General features: G+C 68.5%; 2 protein-coding genes across 2 annotated transcripts; one reads left to right on the top strand and one right to left on the bottom strand.

Moving 5' to 3' along the window:
• FSTL3 (follistatin like 3) lies at positions 1–8,159 on the top strand. Its single transcript, XM_086627634.1, has 5 exons — positions 1–58; positions 2,882–3,067; positions 5,944–6,159; positions 7,762–7,989; positions 8,107–8,159. The coding sequence occupies exons 1-5, from the start codon at positions 1–3 to the stop codon at positions 8,157–8,159; spliced, it is 741 nt and encodes a 246-aa protein (XP_086483760.1).
• A 3,810-nt stretch (positions 8,160–11,969) lies between these two features.
• Positions 11,970–13,674, bottom strand: PRSS57 (serine protease 57). The gene is made up of 5 exons (XM_086627632.1): positions 13,605–13,674; positions 13,212–13,365; positions 12,885–13,029; positions 12,233–12,493; positions 11,970–12,149 (listed from the first exon to the last, which is right to left on the bottom strand). Exons 1-5 carry the CDS (start codon positions 13,672–13,674, stop codon positions 11,970–11,972), a joined length of 810 nt encoding a protein of 269 aa, XP_086483758.1.
• Positions 13,675–16,303: the final 2,629 nt, after the last annotated feature.

Here is a 16,303-nt window from a genome sequence, read left to right as displayed (position 1 = left end):
ATGCCGCTGCGGCTGGCGCTCTGCCTGCTCGCGCTCTGCAGCCCCGCCGCCGCGCACGGTAAGTGCCGCCCCGGGGCGACGAGGGGTCCTGGCGGGGTGGGGGCGCGCCGGGGGCACCGGGGCAGCCGCTCCCGCCGGGGCCGCCCGCCGCCCCGGGCCGTCGGTGTCGCCGCGCCCCGTCCCGGCGCCGCCGGCAGGTGCTTAGGGAGGCCCGGCCCGGCCCCCCGGCGCCGTTACCGGGCTGCGCCCCCCCACCCCCCTTCCGGGCCCCGCTATCTCCCCCCGTCTCTCCCGGCAGCCGCCTCCCCGCCGGGTGGGTGCGGGCAGCGGGACTGGGCTCTCGGCGGCAGAAGCCCGTTTTACTGGGAGGCGCTCGGGTGCCCGACGGTGGCGGAGCGGTGCCCGGTGCCCGGCGGTGCTGCTCAGGTGGCCTCCGTCCCCCACGGTCCTTCCCCGGACAGGCTCGGTCTCGGGGCTGCTGCAGCCGGAGCGAGCGCCCGGGGTCCCACACGGCCCCGCTCCCGTGGCCGCGCTGGTGCCCAACCCTGGCATCCCGCACCCCCGTGTGCCCCGGGACGGGGGTGACGGGTGCAAGAGCGTGGCCGGCCCTGCCAGGCCCCTGCGGAGCTCCGGGATGGCTGCCCGGGCGGGGGTCCCTGTCCCCGGGCGGGGGGTGGGTGAGCCGTGCTCCGGGGCTTTGTGAGCCGGGTAGGAAGGACGGGAACGGCGGCCGGTCCGTGATCTGGGTGTGGAGTTGGAGCTCGAACCCCTCCCGGTTCAGCTGACCGTGCTGGCAGCTCTCACGGTGCTTGGGAGGTGTCTGGGCTCTTCAGTAGCTGTTTCCTCGCACGGGATCCGTGCCGGTGCCCGGGCGGTCCAGGACCCCGGGCCGGGGTTCCGGCAGCCCTTGCCCACACTGCAGAGCCATGGCTGCTGCTGCTGGTACCAGCTGTCCCACAGCCACGCTGGAGTTTCCATCTCCCCCCTACACGATGCCATACGTCTCCATCACTCCATGCCCGTGTGGGCAGGCACTGGGCTCTCTGGATAGCGGCAGGTCAGGATGCTCCGAAGGACGAGGGAGGCTCCCACGAGGCCTCTTGTGCTGCTGCGGCCCCTGGGATCCCGTTTGCTGTCTCTGCGCCGGATTTCCGCTTGCTGCTTCACAGGGTTGGGTGCACGTGCTGGAAGGCCCTGGGCACGTGCTGGAAGGACCCTGTCCGGGTCCTCCGGCCACACTGCGTCCCCCAGCCAGAGCCCAGGTCCTCTGGCCACGCTGAGTGCAGGAGCGTGGCACCCTCGCAACTGCAGTGCTGGGGAAACCCCAAGGATGGGGTGCCCCCAAGAGCCCCGCGTTGGCCTCTCTGGCCTGTGGCCACTGTTGCAGAATAGGCGAGCTCCATCCTCCCGTCTGGGACGTGTCCCTTGTTGACATCTCCGCATCCCAGCGCAGCTTGGGAGGTGGCGGGTGCCCCGCTACTACTGGCCTGGGGTGCGTCTCAGAGACCGGGCGCGTGGGCACGGGATGTGTGGATCCGTCTCGTTGTGAGTGGGATTGCTCTGCGTGTGGCTGTCCCTGTGGGCAGCAGTTGTGGGGGTGGCAAGCACGGTCCAAAGGCAGGACATGGCTCCCAGGGAGCTTGGTGCTGTGGGGGAACTGGGGCCACAGAGTGTTGTAAAGGAAAAATGAGCTTGAAAGAGCATTTAGACAAATCTGTGGAGGATAAACCCACCGGTGGCAGAGGTGTGTTGGCCCGGCTGATGCTTCCAGAGGTGTCTGGGCCACTGGTTCCCACAGCCCCAGGGTTTACTGCATCCATGGCTGTCACTGGCTGCAGCCGGGCTGACAGCCCCACGTGCTTTTGGCTGAACCAGAACGGGGGGCACGGGAGGGATGGGGGGCACACCCGGGGTCTGAGGCAGGTGCTGACTCCGCTTTGGGGCAGGGCGAATCCCTGCTTTGAAGGGGAGCGACTCCAGCCTGGTACCGGCAGGATCCGTCCCTTCCCCCATCCCTCCCTCCCATCTTCAGCCGTTTAACAAACCTCAAGCGCAGCTAACGAGAGCACGAACCCAAATACGCGTCAGAAGGGGCTGGTTTGCAGAGGCGGAAATTGCAAAGGAATCACTCACAAAAAAAAATACAACTGATTCGCTCGTGGGGTGAAGGAACAAACAGGCTTTTGACTCAGAGGGATCCGATGCCGCTGGGCTGGCCCGGTCCCAAGGGCTCCGTCAAGTGCCCCGTTCTCCAGCCAGTGGCTCGGCCGCTCCTCACAGAGGCTGTGGGTGTCGGGCCCCCGCGCCGCGGGGACGGTCCCCGTCCCTCCGTGGGGCCGCCGGCACGTACAGGGGGCTGCAGCCCTCGCAGCACGGGCGCCCACCGGCCCCGCTCTGCCTGAGCTCCCTGGGCTGGGACCCCTCACCCAGGCAGGAGTTGGGCAGCAATGCAGGCAGGGAGGGAGGGCGAGGGGGTGAGCTGCCAGCCTAGATGCTGGCCCGCTGGCTGGGCATCTCCTAGGACATCACCTGTGAGTGCAGAGATAACAGCAGTGTCCCTGCAGTCCAGGTGCTGGGTTTGGAGCCTGTTGGCCAGAGGAGCTGGGCTGCCAGCAGCCCAGGGCATTAGGGTGGCAGCATGGGCACAGAGCTACCATGCTGTGCCAGGGACATGTGCTCTGGGACAGTCCTTGAGCCACAGGAGAGGTGGGAGCCATCATGGAGCCTCTTGTGGTTCCCCAACTTGTCCTATGCTGACCCTCCCCAGGCACTGGCGCGGTCCCCGTGGCTCTGCCCCATGGGTGGCCCAGCTGGCATCTTGCTGAACTTCATGCGGTGGCCCGGCACAGCGGAGACCCCTCACCCTCTGCCCTCTCTGCAGGTGGGATCTGCTGGCTGCAGCAGGGCAAGGAGGCCAAGTGCACCATGATCCTGAAGACAGGCGTGACATGGGAGGAATGCTGTGCCAACGGCAACGTGGACGTGGCCTGGTCTAATTACACCTACCCTGGCAACAAGATCAGCCTGCTGGGCTTCCTGGGGCTGGTGACCTGCCACCCCTGCAAAGGTGAGCGCGGCCACGGGGCGAGCGGGCTGCGGCAGGGCCAAGCTCTGTGCGTGCAGGATGCTCGGAGCCCGCAGCTCCGGGCGAAGCGGCAGCGATGGGGCTGGGCTCTCCTCTCCCTCCTGGGCTCCGGGGCAGTGCCGAGACCCCGGGGACCGCTGACCCCGTGCTCCTGCGGCTGCGGGACGGGTACTGCCGTGGGCCAGGGCTCGTGGGACAGCCTCCATGCCCCGCAGCCCTCACTTTGTGTGTATTTTTGTTGTTCCCCTGCAGGGCGGGATGCACGACCTGGGTCTTGGCTGGGCAGCTTGAGTGCAGGGAGCAGAGCTGGGGGTCCCCATTCCTGGGTTAATGCTGCTGTGGCTGGGACCCCCCGCCCCTGCCCTCGCCAGGCTGCTCAGAGGGCAACTTCTTAAGGTTGGGTGTTTTTTAAAGGAAAAAAAGATCTGTTTCTTCCCCTCTGCTCCCCCTTCCCCCTCCCAGCGTGTGTGTGAAATGGCTTTATGTAACGGGCAGTTCCAGAAGTGGAAACTCTCCAGCTGTGAGTTCCAGCCCCGCCAGATGTTTTGGCGTGCGCCGGAGGCGCGGATCCCCCAGTTGCACTTGCGTGGCCTTGTGAGAACACGCTTGAGGACCTGCTGACCGCAGTAGGCAGGAGCAGGTCTTCGGAAGGTCACACTGTTATTTGCTTAAAGAGGGGAAAAAAGGTTCTTCCAGCCCCTCTGCCCCCCTGGCGCTGCTGCCCCGGCTGCTCCTCGACCCCGTCCTGGCACAGCTTGGAGTCACACCCCGCACCAGCCGAAGGCTGAGTGAGATCCCGGCCCTGGCACTCTGCCCCATCTCCCACCATGGGCTTGGCCCCACGGCAGCTGGGCAGACTGGCCCCACTCAGCGGGTGCCGGGAGCACTGGGACCCTCTCCAGGGGCTGGCCGGGGAGCACGGCTTCCCCAGTGCCCAGGGCAGAGCACGGTGGGGACGGGCAGCCCTCGTCCCAGGGGTCTGCCCCCCTTGTCCCAGGGGTCTGCCCTCTCCTCTGCGGGGAGGTGGGGGGACATGGGGGGCTGCCAGACCACAATGGGGGCTGCGGCTTCTGGGGATCATGGGGGTCTGGGAGCAGGACCTCTGCTGAAACTGCTGGAGAGCCCGGCCGGCACATACACCACAGCTCCCCACCTTTCAGAAAGCCCCTGCGTGCCCCATCTAGATGGAGCTGGTGCTGCTCCCCGCTGGGGTCCAGCGAGCCAGAGGCCTTGGAAAAGGGTGGACGAGCCGAGCGGCGCTACCGCTCCCCCGGCTCGTGGGGCCGGGAGAGATTACTCCCGGATAAAGTGGCTGTAGCCACCAGCCCTGCGCCAGCAGCCAGGGCGACCGAGCCCCATGGGAAGGTGCTGGCCAGACCCTGGGGGCTCCACAACGGGTCTCCGGTGGGGAGGTGAAATTCCTGGCTCTGGCTGCTGGGGACACGGCATCCCTCCCGGGGCTCGGTGCAGAGGGGAGAGCTGGGCTGTGGGGTTGGGACCGCGGGCGGATGGTCCCACCACCTCCCTGTCTTGCTGAGACAGTCCGGATGGCCAGACCCCGCCGTGCCGGCGGCAGTGTCCCAGAGCGGAGGGCAACAAAGGTCCCACTTGCCCTGGCAGCCCTGGGTGCGGGTCATGCCCCTCTGTCCCAGGGTCTCGTCCCTGCAGCTTTCCACAGGGATGGTGCCAGGGCTCAGCCGGCAGCTCTGCTCTTCCCTGGGACAGGCCCCAGCTGTGGAGATCAGGGAGCAAACTGGGAAACTGTCTCCCACTAGGGAATTTCCCCTGGGGAGAGCTGGGCCAAGCAGACAGGGAATTTCCCCTTCCTCCTCCCCCCTTCCCCAGTGACCCGTCTCCAGTGGGGAAATCCCCCTCCGTACCTCCCAGCAGCTCCGGGCACACCCTGTCTGTGGGGATCCCTCCTGCTCGGGGCTCAGTCCCTGTCTCGGGAAGTTTCTCGGTGCCATCCAGCCTTCCTCCCGGCCGGTGCCAACGGAGCCGTGTCCCTGCAAACAGAGGCAGCCCCACTCCCCCAGTTTCCGGCATCGCCCGCATCCCGGAGGGCAAAGGGTCCCTTTGGGGTGTGGGCTGTGTGTGTGCTTTGCGATGTGGCAAAGGGGGCTTCAAGTGGGGCAGGGGGCTTCCAGCCCTGCCGTGGTGCGGGGTGCTGACCCCTTCACCTCTCCCTGTGGAGGCACCGGCACCCGGGACGGGCTCCTGCTCGGAGCTGGCAGCCCCTCTCCATCTGCGCTGGCGTGGGCACAGCCCCAGGGCAGCGCCGGGCGCTGGTGGGACCCCCCGAATCCAGCCCCCGTGCTGGCCAGGGGCGACCCGGGGGACAAAGCGGCCGCCTGTCTGGGGATCGGCGCTCGCTGCCGCGTCCCGCTCTCGTGTGCAAGTCACGGAGGCCCGGAGCAAAACAGGGCTGGGCATTGTCTGCTGGGAGCGGCGTTCTTGATCGCCCAGACAACTCGCGGAGCCCAGTTCCTTCTGGAGGAGCGGGGGCCTTGCGGAGAGAGATTTTTCCATTGCACAAGAAAAAGAAACGTCTCCTTCCAAAAAATGAATACATAGAAACGAGCGAGCTGGTGCTGAGCGCGGGGCCGGGGCTCTGGCTGGATGATGGCGCGTGGCTCCGGCCAGCGGCTCGCTCCGCGGCGGAGCTGAGCAGATCCAGATGCCGCTCGGGGCGGCTCAGTGGCGGCACGTTGTGACCCCGGGAGGGGTTTGGGACCCCGAGGGCCGGTGCTCGCCGCGTCCCAGTGCCCGGCGTGGCCGTGGGGCTGGGGCGCTGGCCGGGACGGACCCTTCCCTCGCCAACAGTTCCTTCTGACGCGCGGCTCCCGCTCTGTCCCCAGAGAGCTGCGAGGGGGTGGTGTGCGGCCCCGACAAGGTCTGCAAGATGAAGCACGGGCGTCCCCAGTGCGCCTGTGCCCCCGACTGCTCCAGCCTGCCCCGCAAGCTGCAGGTCTGCGGCTCCGACGGCTACACCTACCGCGACGAGTGCGACCTGCTGACGGCCAAGTGCAGAGACCACCCCGACCTCGAAGTGATGTACCAGGGCAAATGCAAAAGTAGGTCTGGCCGTGCCCCCGCCCTGCTCCTGTCCCCGTCCTGTCCCCGGTGGCTCTCGTGTCCCAGCTCCGCGTGGGACCTGTCCGAGCTGTGCCCGCGCGGAGGGACAATGGGCACCGCAGGTCCCTAGGTGCTCCTGCTCGCTGGCTCTCCTGGCGCACCGTGAGCTGCTCTGGTGCAGGGAGGGAGGGTCACTGTGCCCTGCCGTGCTGGCACGTCCGGGCACATCCTCCCTTTTCCCACCCGGGTGTCCCCATTCATCCCTCTCTGTGGGCAGTGTGTCCTGGGGGGCCGTTCCCATTGCCCCTGGGGCTGGCAGCTCCACTGGCACCGCAGGGAGGGTTTGTAACCGGTACCTGGCCCTGGCCATGGCAGGGAGGGAAGGTCTGCCCAGGCACGGGGCTTCGGCTGCAGCACATGGGGCCTGTGTGCCTGGTGAGGGGCTGGTGCTCTGCGGCCAGCCCGGTGCTGACGGGCACGGCGGCTCCCGGCCCGTGGGGGAGTCACATCCCTTGGCGTCACCCTTGCGCTGCCCAGAGCTGGATGGAGCAGCTCTGAGCTGGCACCCACTGGCTGCCCGGGGTCCCAGCCCGGCCACCCTGGCAGGGACGTGGCAGCAGAGCCGCCCGTGACGCCGGTGCAGCCAGTCGGTGCGATGGGGCTTTGGCCTCGCCGCGGGCTGAGGAAGAGCAGTCCGTAAGATGTCGCTGACGAACATGGAGCCCCTTTTTTGTTGTTTTGCTGAAGGCAGCAGCGATCCGCCCGGCCCTGCCAAGAGCTGTCAGCGTTATTACGGTTATTTTGCCAGCCCTCCCCTCTGGGACGCTTTTGCCGGTCGAGCTCTGGACCGCGCAGGGAAACGTGGGGCACGAAACGCGAGTTGGGAGCTGGGAGCTGCGGATGCCAGATCTCCCAGTCGGGGGGAGGGTGTTGCGAAGTGTTTACGGCGTCGGGACGCGCTGCTGGTGCTGCCGCGGGGTCGTGCTGCGGGGGGAGGCTGCAGGGCTGGCGGGTCACACAGACCCCAGGGTTTTGCTGTGGGATGGGGATGCACATCCCAGGGGAGATGCTCCGCACCGAGGGGGGGGCTGATCCTGCCCACGCGGGCTCCTGCCACCCCCCGCACGTGCTCGCTCGCAGGGCTGGGCAGTGTCCAGGGTGACCCTGCCCTTCCCCTTGGCCGGGGCGCTTGGCGGCGGCTGCCAGCCGGGCCGGAGCGGCCGCCGCTCCCCGGCCAAGGCACCTGCGTGGGGCCGCTCGCCGCCTGCCCCAGCCAGGTCCCAGCGCGCCAAACCGGGCTCAGCGCCACGTGCTCGGGCTCTGCGGCTGGACATCAGCTCCCCCCGTGTGGCGAGGCTCCAGCCGGGGACGTCGGCCCCCGCCAGCTCCTGTCCTCAGGAGCGGCAGCCACGGTGGAGCTTGGGACCCTCCAGCCCCCTGCTCCGCTCTGTCCTCAGTAGCTAAAGGCGGAGGGGCCCGAGCTGCCCGGGTTTCCCTGGGACGATGCCCGCCTGGTTGGAGGAGCCGTGGGAGGAGGGCGGCTGTCCCTGGCTCACCTCGGCCAGGGAGGCTCAGCCGCGGCCGCGTGTGCTTCCCTGCAGAGTCCTGCTCCAGCGTGGTGTGCCCCGGCACCCACACCTGCGTGGTGGACCAGACGGGCAGTGCCCACTGCGTGATGTGCCGGACGGCCCCCTGCCCCGAGCCCACCAGCCTGGACCATGCCCTCTGCGGCAACAACAACGTCACCTACCCCTCGGCGTGCCACCTCCGGCGGGCCACCTGCCACCGCGGCCGCTCCATCGGCGTGCGCCACTATGGGAGCTGTGCGGGTGAGTGGGGGGCTCTGGGGTCGGGGGGTGTGGGGGGGAGCAGGCTCGGACCCCCTGCGCCCGGCCGCCCCTCATGCCCCCCTCACCGCTTCTCCCCCCCTCCCACTCCGTTTCCAGCTGCGGCCAAATTCTCCCCGGAGACAGACAACGCGGAGGAGAACTACGTGTGAACCCTCCCTCGGCGCGAGCCGGACCCGGGAGACAGGGGCATTATGTGTATATTGTACAAACCATATACCTGATATTTATTAAGATAAAAAGATCGTTATTTATACCCGTGTATGTTATGCAGTCGCGGGGGGCCCGGCTCTCGCTCCTGCTGCCCCGGGAGCCGGGGAGGGCATTCCCAGCCCACTCGGCCAGAGCGATGCCAAGCCACCCGGGGGATGCTCCGGTGCGCGCCCGGTGCCCGGCAGAGCTCTCCGGCACCCACTCCCGGCACTCGTGCAGCCCTTCTGTGCAGCCGGCGCGGCGCCGAGGGGCGTCTGTGCTGCCGCGTTGGGGCCCCCCCCGTGTCCTTGGCCGGCAGCCCCGCGCCTATTTATTTCTGGGATGGATTCTCGGTGCTCTGCTGACGTTTCTGGCCGGGACCTCAGTCTACAGGGAATCTGCGCTTTGGCCTTCCCCGGAGGGGCACGGCCCCGGCTGCCAGCGGCAGGGCAGGCAGCGTGGCGCTGCATCGGGTGGGAGGCAGAGATCTATATTTACATATAGATACAGATCTATATAAAAATATATGTCTGTTATTGTCTCCTGAAGTTTTAGCATGTGTATGTTAAAACAGTTTTTAGGTTTTCCCGGGCTCCCACCCATCTTCAGAGGCGATGCTGGTGCGATGGCGACAGGGCAGTGCTGCCCACCGTGGGCTGTGGCAGCCCTGACTGAGGGGCATGACCGGCCCCCCCAGCCCGCCGAGCCCACGGCTGCTGCAGGTGCCCCTGCCCGAAGCCCCCCGCCCAGGGGAGCCTGTCCAGAGCTCTCAGCATCCCTCCCTGCCAAAACTGCTTGGAAAGCGGCTCGGGCTGCCAGGGCAGAGGGGGGGTCCATGGTCCCTGGAGGCATTTCCAGGGCCGGTGCTGGGCGAAGCAGCTGCGCGGTGCCTGGGGACGGCGCTCAGCTCCTGGCCCCACTGCGGAGCTGCTGGGGGGCTGGGGCGGCCGCGGGGAGCATGGCGCGGTGGAGGGGGACAGGGAGGGCAATGGCCCTGCCCGCCCCCCCGGGGACCCCCAGCCCTGCGCAGCCCTGGCCCCACCGCCCACCCCCGGGCTCTGTCGACACCCTCTGTATTTATTTTAACTACTTCTCTCGTTTTGTGTGTTGTCACCTGTGTAAATACCATCTCGTCTCTGACACCGAGAAGCTACTGCCTTTATATAAATATCATATATATATTATATATATAAAAAAATACCCTATTTTCTATTTTTGTATGATTGCGTTCTGATTCCCGAGGCAGACGCTATGGGAACATACACATTTCCTATCCGATACCGTTAGGGGCATTTTACAGCTGTGTTACCATTTGGATTGTAATTAAAAAATAAAAGGAATAAACGGTGCTGCAGGTCCAGTTTTGTCCAGCAGGTTCTGGGGCTGCAGGAGGTGGGGGCAGCCCTGGGGGCTTTTCCCATGGGGCTGCACCACCCCGAGGGGTTGAGGCAGGTTTGGGCAGAGGGATGTGGGGGCACCAGGGGCAGGAACCCCCAGCAGCTGGTGAGGAGCCCGGCCCCGTTCCCGGGCGGCACCTGCTTCAGCTCGGTGGTTTCTCCAGCCTGGGGCACCGCAGTGGCATCTCAACCCAGGGCAGGTGCAGCGGGGGTCTCCTGCAGCCCCTCTGCCCAGCCAGCCCAGCGATGCCCCCCTGCCCTCCGCCCCGCTTTTGGGCATGGGGTATAAAGGATTTGCCAAAACGCTGCCCAGGACTTTCCCTGGCACCAGTGTGTGCTGCACATGGTGGTACGTGGCCTGCGTTTCTCTACACCTGCCCGCAGCGCCTTCCTCCCCGAGGCGGCTCACCATCCTCGCCTACCCAGGCCGGAGGGTTTGGCCCCCGCAGAGCCTGGCATGTCACCCTTGGCCGAGCCCACGGGCACGAGTTGTGGCAGCGACGTCAGCTCCTGCTGATGAGCGGGAGATTTCGGCTTCCAGAACGCAGCCGTGAGTCAGGCGCCTCCTTCCCGCTGGGTTTCGGGTGGTCTGGGACAAGCCGGGGCAGGCGCTGGCTCTCCAGGCTTCCTGGCAGCGCACGGAAGCCCCGGGGCTGGCAGCCCTTCCCCGGCATCCTGGGGGGGGTCTGCCCTTTGCCACCACTGCCAGGACCCCGTGGGGAGCTGGGGCTTCCTTGGAGGCTGGCAGCCTGGCAGGGATCTGTCCCCTGCCCGGTGTCCCCTGCTCTCCCCAAGGCCACCGACGGCTGCGGCTGTGTCCCGCTGACCCCACGCAGAGCACAACAGCGGTGAGCCAGTGACCAGAGGGGACGGGGCAGCCAGAGCCCCTGGGGTGCCCAGTGCGGGCACCACGGGAGCCGCAGAGGTGCCGTCCGGGCGCCGCTGGGCACGCTGGCAGAGCCCTGGCCTTCATCCTCCCTGGCAGAGCCCCCAAGGGCGGCGAGGTGGCCCATGCCGGATGCTGCGGTTGGTTCCAGCCTCCTGCGGGACCCCCGGGCAGGGAGGGCAGCTGCACCCCGTGGCCGCGGCGTGCCAGCGATTTCCAGATAAAACAAACAACCAGGAGCAGGGAACGTCTGGGTCTGTCCCCAGAGACAGCCTCGATGCCAGGCAAAGCCACATGCCATGTGTATGTCTCAGCTGAGACCCGGCAGCAGCTCAGCACACGTCCCCCTGACTGGCACGGGCAGCTCCCGGCCCCTGTGCCCGCGGCCACTGAGTTCCCTCCGGGACCAGCGCCCGTCTGCGCGCCCAAGCGCGCTGGGGAGGCGGGTGAGGCTCTCGACGATCCCTGCGGGCGCAGCCGGGCAGCTGGGAGCCCATCTGCCCCCGGGGGTGTCTGTGGTTCCCCCGTTTGGGGGGTCCCGCAGCGCGGTGGGGAGGGTGCGGTGCGGGACGGGATGGAACAAGACGAGCCGGGATGGGGTGAGACGGGTGGGACGGGGCAGGACGGGACGGGGAGCCGCACCCCGGCGCAAAGGCAGCTCCAGCTGCCAGGGATGCTCCGTGGGGTGGCAGCGCCTGGATGCAGATCCTGGCTCCTCTGGGGCACGGCCTGGGCCTGAGTGGGGGCTGGTGTTGACCCCCTTCCCCTGCACCCCCCCTGCTCCATCCACCCCAGGACGGGACGGGAGTGTGCAGCAGAGCAGTGGGCCCTGGAGAGGGGTCGTGGTGGGGCTGGGGAAGGGCAGGAGAGAGGCAGCTGGGAAAAAACAGCCCCCGTTGAGCCGGGCAGCAGAGGGGCAAGGACAGCTCCGGGCTCAGCTGCCCACCAAGAGATCAAAGGGGCCAAACCCCCACCCCGGCTCTGCTGCCTCCCAGGGCAGGCGGGTCTCGGTCTCGTTTTTGTCTCCCCATTGTGTCCTTGGGGCAGGATCAGGGTGGGCAGGGGCTGGTGGCAGGGTGAGGGTCCCTGGAGCTCCTGCCTGCCCCAGAGCCAGGGGCTGTGTCCCCCCCGGAAGGGGGGAGCAGGGTGGGTGGAGGGAAGGCGGATGGACAGAGGTCTGGGACGGAGGTTTTATTGAGGAAGACCAACGCTGTGGGTGCCAGAGGCTGAGCGAGGTGCTGGGGCTGCCCGGACAGCCTGGGGGGACGCAGCTCCCCTCGCCAATGGGCAGAGCCAGTCTCCTGCCCTGCCCTGGCTCGGGAAGCCCTGAGCATCGGCGCCCAGAACCCCTGGCGCTGGGAGGACCTGGGGGGACTCCTGGCCCTTTTCTCCCCTCCTGGGAGCTGCCAGGCAGCCAAGATGCCTCAGCCCCTCTCTCCCCACAGCCCCTCTGCCCCTCGGGACCCCCTCCCACCCCCCAGCCCTGCCTAGGGCTTCGGCTGCCCCTTCCGATGGCGGTGCCGTTGCACGGTGCGATGCACCCAGTCGATGTAGTTGGAGATCTTGGTGTAGATGTCGGGGTACCGGCGGTCCCCACATCTCTTCCCAGAGAAGGAGACGATGCCGTAAACCTTTTCCTTGAAGATCAGGGGTCCCCCGGAGTCACCCTGCAAAGCGAAGGGGTGGGAGGGAGAGTAGCGGGTCTCCTGGCGGGGATGGCCAGGGGGCACGGGGCCGGGAGCCCACTGACCGCGCAGACGCCCTGCAGCGTGGTGTTGCGGCTGGCCCCGCACAGCATGTTGGGCGAGACCTTGCCCCTCCACAGCGCTCGGCACAAGCTCCGCTTGACGATGGTGGTGCCAGTCTCCATCAGCTCGGTGGGCCGGTCGCCGTAGTTGGAGGTGTCCCCCCAGCCCACCACGTAGCAGACGGTGCCGGGTTTCAGGTCGATGCGTGGCGAGGGCAGGCGGATCCGCTTCACGTACTCGTTCAGCACGGCCGACCTGTTCAGCTGGCCGGGGAGCCAGGGGGTGTGGGTGGCTTTGCTGCTGGGGCGCAGCCCCCCAGCCGCTCCTGCCTGGGGACCCTGACTCCCCCCACCCCATCACGCCGACACCCCCCATCCCTGCCCTTCCCTCTTCAGAGGCTGAGCCCCCCCTGCAATGGTCCCACTGGCGACTGGATTGCCCAGGAGCAGATGGAGCTGCTGGGGTTGGTGCGTCCTCGGCCGCTTCATCGCACCCCACGGCACGATCCTGCTTCTCCGGAGAAGCACTGACATCTAGTGTCGGCTGAGCCCACGTGGGCATCTCCTGCGCCACGTGGGGCATGGGGCACCCCATCTCCCTCCTCCCATGTCTCATGAGCCACGGGGCAACCCCACTTCCCGGCACAGGACTCACCCTGAGCAAGCGGATGTCGTTGTTCATGGAGCTGGGGTCGTAGAGTGGGTGGGCAATGGACTCCACGACGCTGAAGACCTGCTGGGATTTCTCAGGCTCCTTCAGCCTGTGGGCCCCCAGCACCACGCGCACCAAGGGGTTGCGCCTGCGGCAGAGGGGCCATGAGTTGGCGCTGCCACGGATGGGGGCAAGGGGGGAGGGCAAGAAGGGGGCCAGCGAGACAGGTGGTTGCTCCAGGATTGTGTAACCCCCTGGGACAGGAGTATCTATTTGAAGGGGGCAGCGCTGTGTCCTGGGGTGCGTGTCCTGGGTGGGGGCATGGCTCACCTGGGAACAAGGCAGTGAGCTGCTGTCATCACCCACGTGGGCCACACCAGGAAGCCCCCGCAGACGTGCTCCTCATCCATCTGGATGGAGGCAATGAAGGGCCGGGAATGGGGTGCCACCGCCTTTCCCCCGATGATCCGGCTCCCTTGGGTGCCTGGTGAGTGGGTGCAGGTGATGACCGGCTGCCGGAGTGTCCGGGCACGGCTCTTGCTTGTGTCTGTCCTGCTCCTGGCTGCGTGTCCCGAGCACCGAAGCAGTATCCGCGGGTGCCGGGGAGCGGCTGAGGAGGACTGAGCATGGGCCGTGCAAAGCCTCCACTGCACTGCGCTGCTCCAGCCCCTGGGTCTCCATCTCCCGCCCTGCAGCCCCCCTCAGCCCCCGCTCTCCCGTTACCTGCTGGGGCCAGCGCCGGGAGCAGCACGGAGCCTCCCAGGCTGAGGATGAACAGCCCAGCTGTGACCATGCTGGCGCAGAGCGAGCCACTGCCACCTCTTCTGGGGCCGCTCGGAGTGGGGGTGCTTAAATAATCCTGGGGGCCGAGCCTTTGCCTGGGGGCCAGCAGGTCTCTCCCCCCTGCTTCCCTCTCTCGGGGTGTTGCTGCCTTGTGCAATTGCCACAGGGTGGGGGGCACTGGCAGCGCAATGCAGCGCTGGGGGAGCGGGTTGGGGAAGGAAGAGAGAAGGCAGAGCGGTTTCCCAACCTTGTCCCGACTCCTCTTGTGCCTCGAGCTAATCGGGATGAAGCCTCTCTCCCCTTGGCAGAGAGGTGGGAGCAGCTGGGCCCCCCTCGCACCCCAGGACACCTCCCCGGCCGCAGCAGTGTCCGGGGCTGGCCAGGGGCCTGGCTGCCATGGGTCACACAGGGACTGCACTGTGCTTGGATCCAACACGTCTTTCGGCCCCCCCAGAGCCCCCCGGCTCTGGGACAGTGCCGCGGGCAGAGGGGCACTTTGCTCCCCCTGCTCTGCATCCCTGGGGTGCGAGAAGGGCCGCAGGGCGTACAGGGTGTGGGTGCACCGAGGTGGCGGACGGGGCCCCACGGCCGAGGCGACGCTCGCTGCAGCGCCGGGCCGGCTCCGGGGCCGAGCGCGGAGCCCCGGCCGAGGCAGCGGGCAGGTTTCCCAACGGCGCCGGGGCCGGAGGTTTGGCCCGGGGCTTCCTGTGTCAGTTTGCCGGGGTTTGCCCAACGCGACCGCTGCGTTGGGAAACGGAGGAGCCGCGAGGGGGGATGCGCAGCCCCGGCTCCCCCCGGCTCCCCCCGGCTCCCCCCTCTCCCCGGCCGCCCTTGTGCCGTCAGGGCTGCGAGCGGGGCCCCGGGGGCTGTGGGGCTGCGGGAGCGGGGAGCAGAGCGGGGGCGAGGAGCGCGGCCTCTGCCCGCGGCAGTGCCCGGGCTGGCGGGGCCCGTCGTGCCCGGAGCACGGAGCCCGCAGCCCCTCCCGCCTGCCCCGCTCCGGGCGCCGCGCGGCCGGGACCCGCTTTGGGGCCACCCCTCCGCACCCCAGAAGCAGCCGCAGCCCCGGGGGCGCCGGCAGCGGCGGGCGGGGAGCGCCGCGCCCCGAGGCTGGGTGAGGGGCGGCGGCAGTGGCGGGCCGCGCCCGGCAGACGGAGCTGTGCGGGCGGCGCGGGAGGCGGGAGCACCGGCGCGGCCCCGACATCCCTGCGCATCCCGCAGCCCCGCCGGGGATGCCGTCGCCCGCCGGGCCCTGAGCGCCGGGACGCCGGCGGCCGCCGGCCCCGCTCTGCCGCGCCTCGCCCGGCCCGACCGCGCCGGAGCCGCCGCCGCCCGCTTGGAAAATGGAGTAAGTACCGGATCCGGCCGCGCCGCCGCCGCGGGGCGCGGGACCCCGGCACCGGGCCGCGGCCCCCCCCGCCGTGCCGCCGGCTGAGCACCGCAGTACCGGGGACGTGGCCCCCGGGGGCCGGGACTCGGGATCCCCGCGCCGGGGCTGTGGGAACCCCACACCGCGGGCTCACGGAGCCCGTGCTGGGGGCTCATATCTCCCCCCCGATGCCGGGGCTTGAGACCCCAAAACCGGGGAGTCGCATCCCCCGGATCCTGGGGACTCAGAACCGCAATACCGGGGGTTTGCATCCCCCCGATGCTGAAGCTTGGGGCCCCAAAACCGAGGGCTCGCTTCCCCCCGATGCCAGGGCTCGCGGCCCCAAAACCGGGGGCTCACATCCCCCCAGATGCTGGGACTCAGGACCCCAATACTGGGGGCTTGCATCACCTCAGTGCTGGGTCTCGGGACCCCCATACCGGGCCCTCACGTCCCCCTGATGCCGCTCAGCAGGTGCTGCCCCCCGGCTCCCTCCCCAGCTGCGGGTGCCGAGGCGCCAGCTCGGGGTGCAGCAGCGGCAGCCCCAGAGCGGGTGCGGGAGCTGCGGGGGGCGAGTCCCCACGGGCAGCGGTGCGGGAAGCGGGGCGGGGGGGTGGGAAGGGCGTTTATTTTTGTGTTTTGAACCTGTTGTTGCTGCTGCGTGTGGCTGGGCAAGTGGGTGGCTGCGAGCCACGGACCCCTCCCTGCACGCACTCCCAGGCCTCTGCCGAGGGGGATCCTCGTGCGCGGGGTCCGGCGGAGGGACACGCTCCGGCCCCGGCCTTATCCTTTGTGTGCCGCGGTGGGGCCCTGGCCCCTCGGTCGGTGCCCGCAGACTGGCTTGGAGCCGGGCGTGGGGCTTTGTGGGCGGATGGGGAAGGAGGGAGCAGGTGGAGGCCGGTGGCTGGGGACCATCCTGCCCATGCACTGGCTGTGCCCCTCGGGGACACTGGCTGCTCCTGCGTGCCGGTGCTGGGAGGGCACGGGGCTGCTCGGCTGCTCAACGAGCCGGATACCAGCGGTAGCGGCCGCCCGGGCTGGCCCTGTCTCACCCAGGCCTTCCCTTCCCTCCCATGGCTCCGGTCCCCACCGTGGCAAACGAGGGTCCCCCCAGCAACTCCTGGGTTTGGCACTGGGGGCTTCCTGGGGGCACCCAGCCAGCCCAGGGTCAGCTGCCCACCGCCCCTTGCAGGCACCTCGCCTCGCGCCAATTAACTGGCACCTGTGAGTGAGACGCTGGGTGCTCAACAGGTCCCGCTCACCGCCGTCTGCC

This window comes from Tauraco erythrolophus, chromosome 28 (assembly GCF_009769465.1).
Source record: "Tauraco erythrolophus isolate bTauEry1 chromosome 28, bTauEry1.pri, whole genome shotgun sequence".
Lineage (NCBI taxonomy): Eukaryota > Metazoa > Chordata > Aves > Musophagiformes > Musophagidae > Tauraco > Tauraco erythrolophus.
This window is presented reverse-complemented; position numbering and strand designations above follow the sequence as displayed.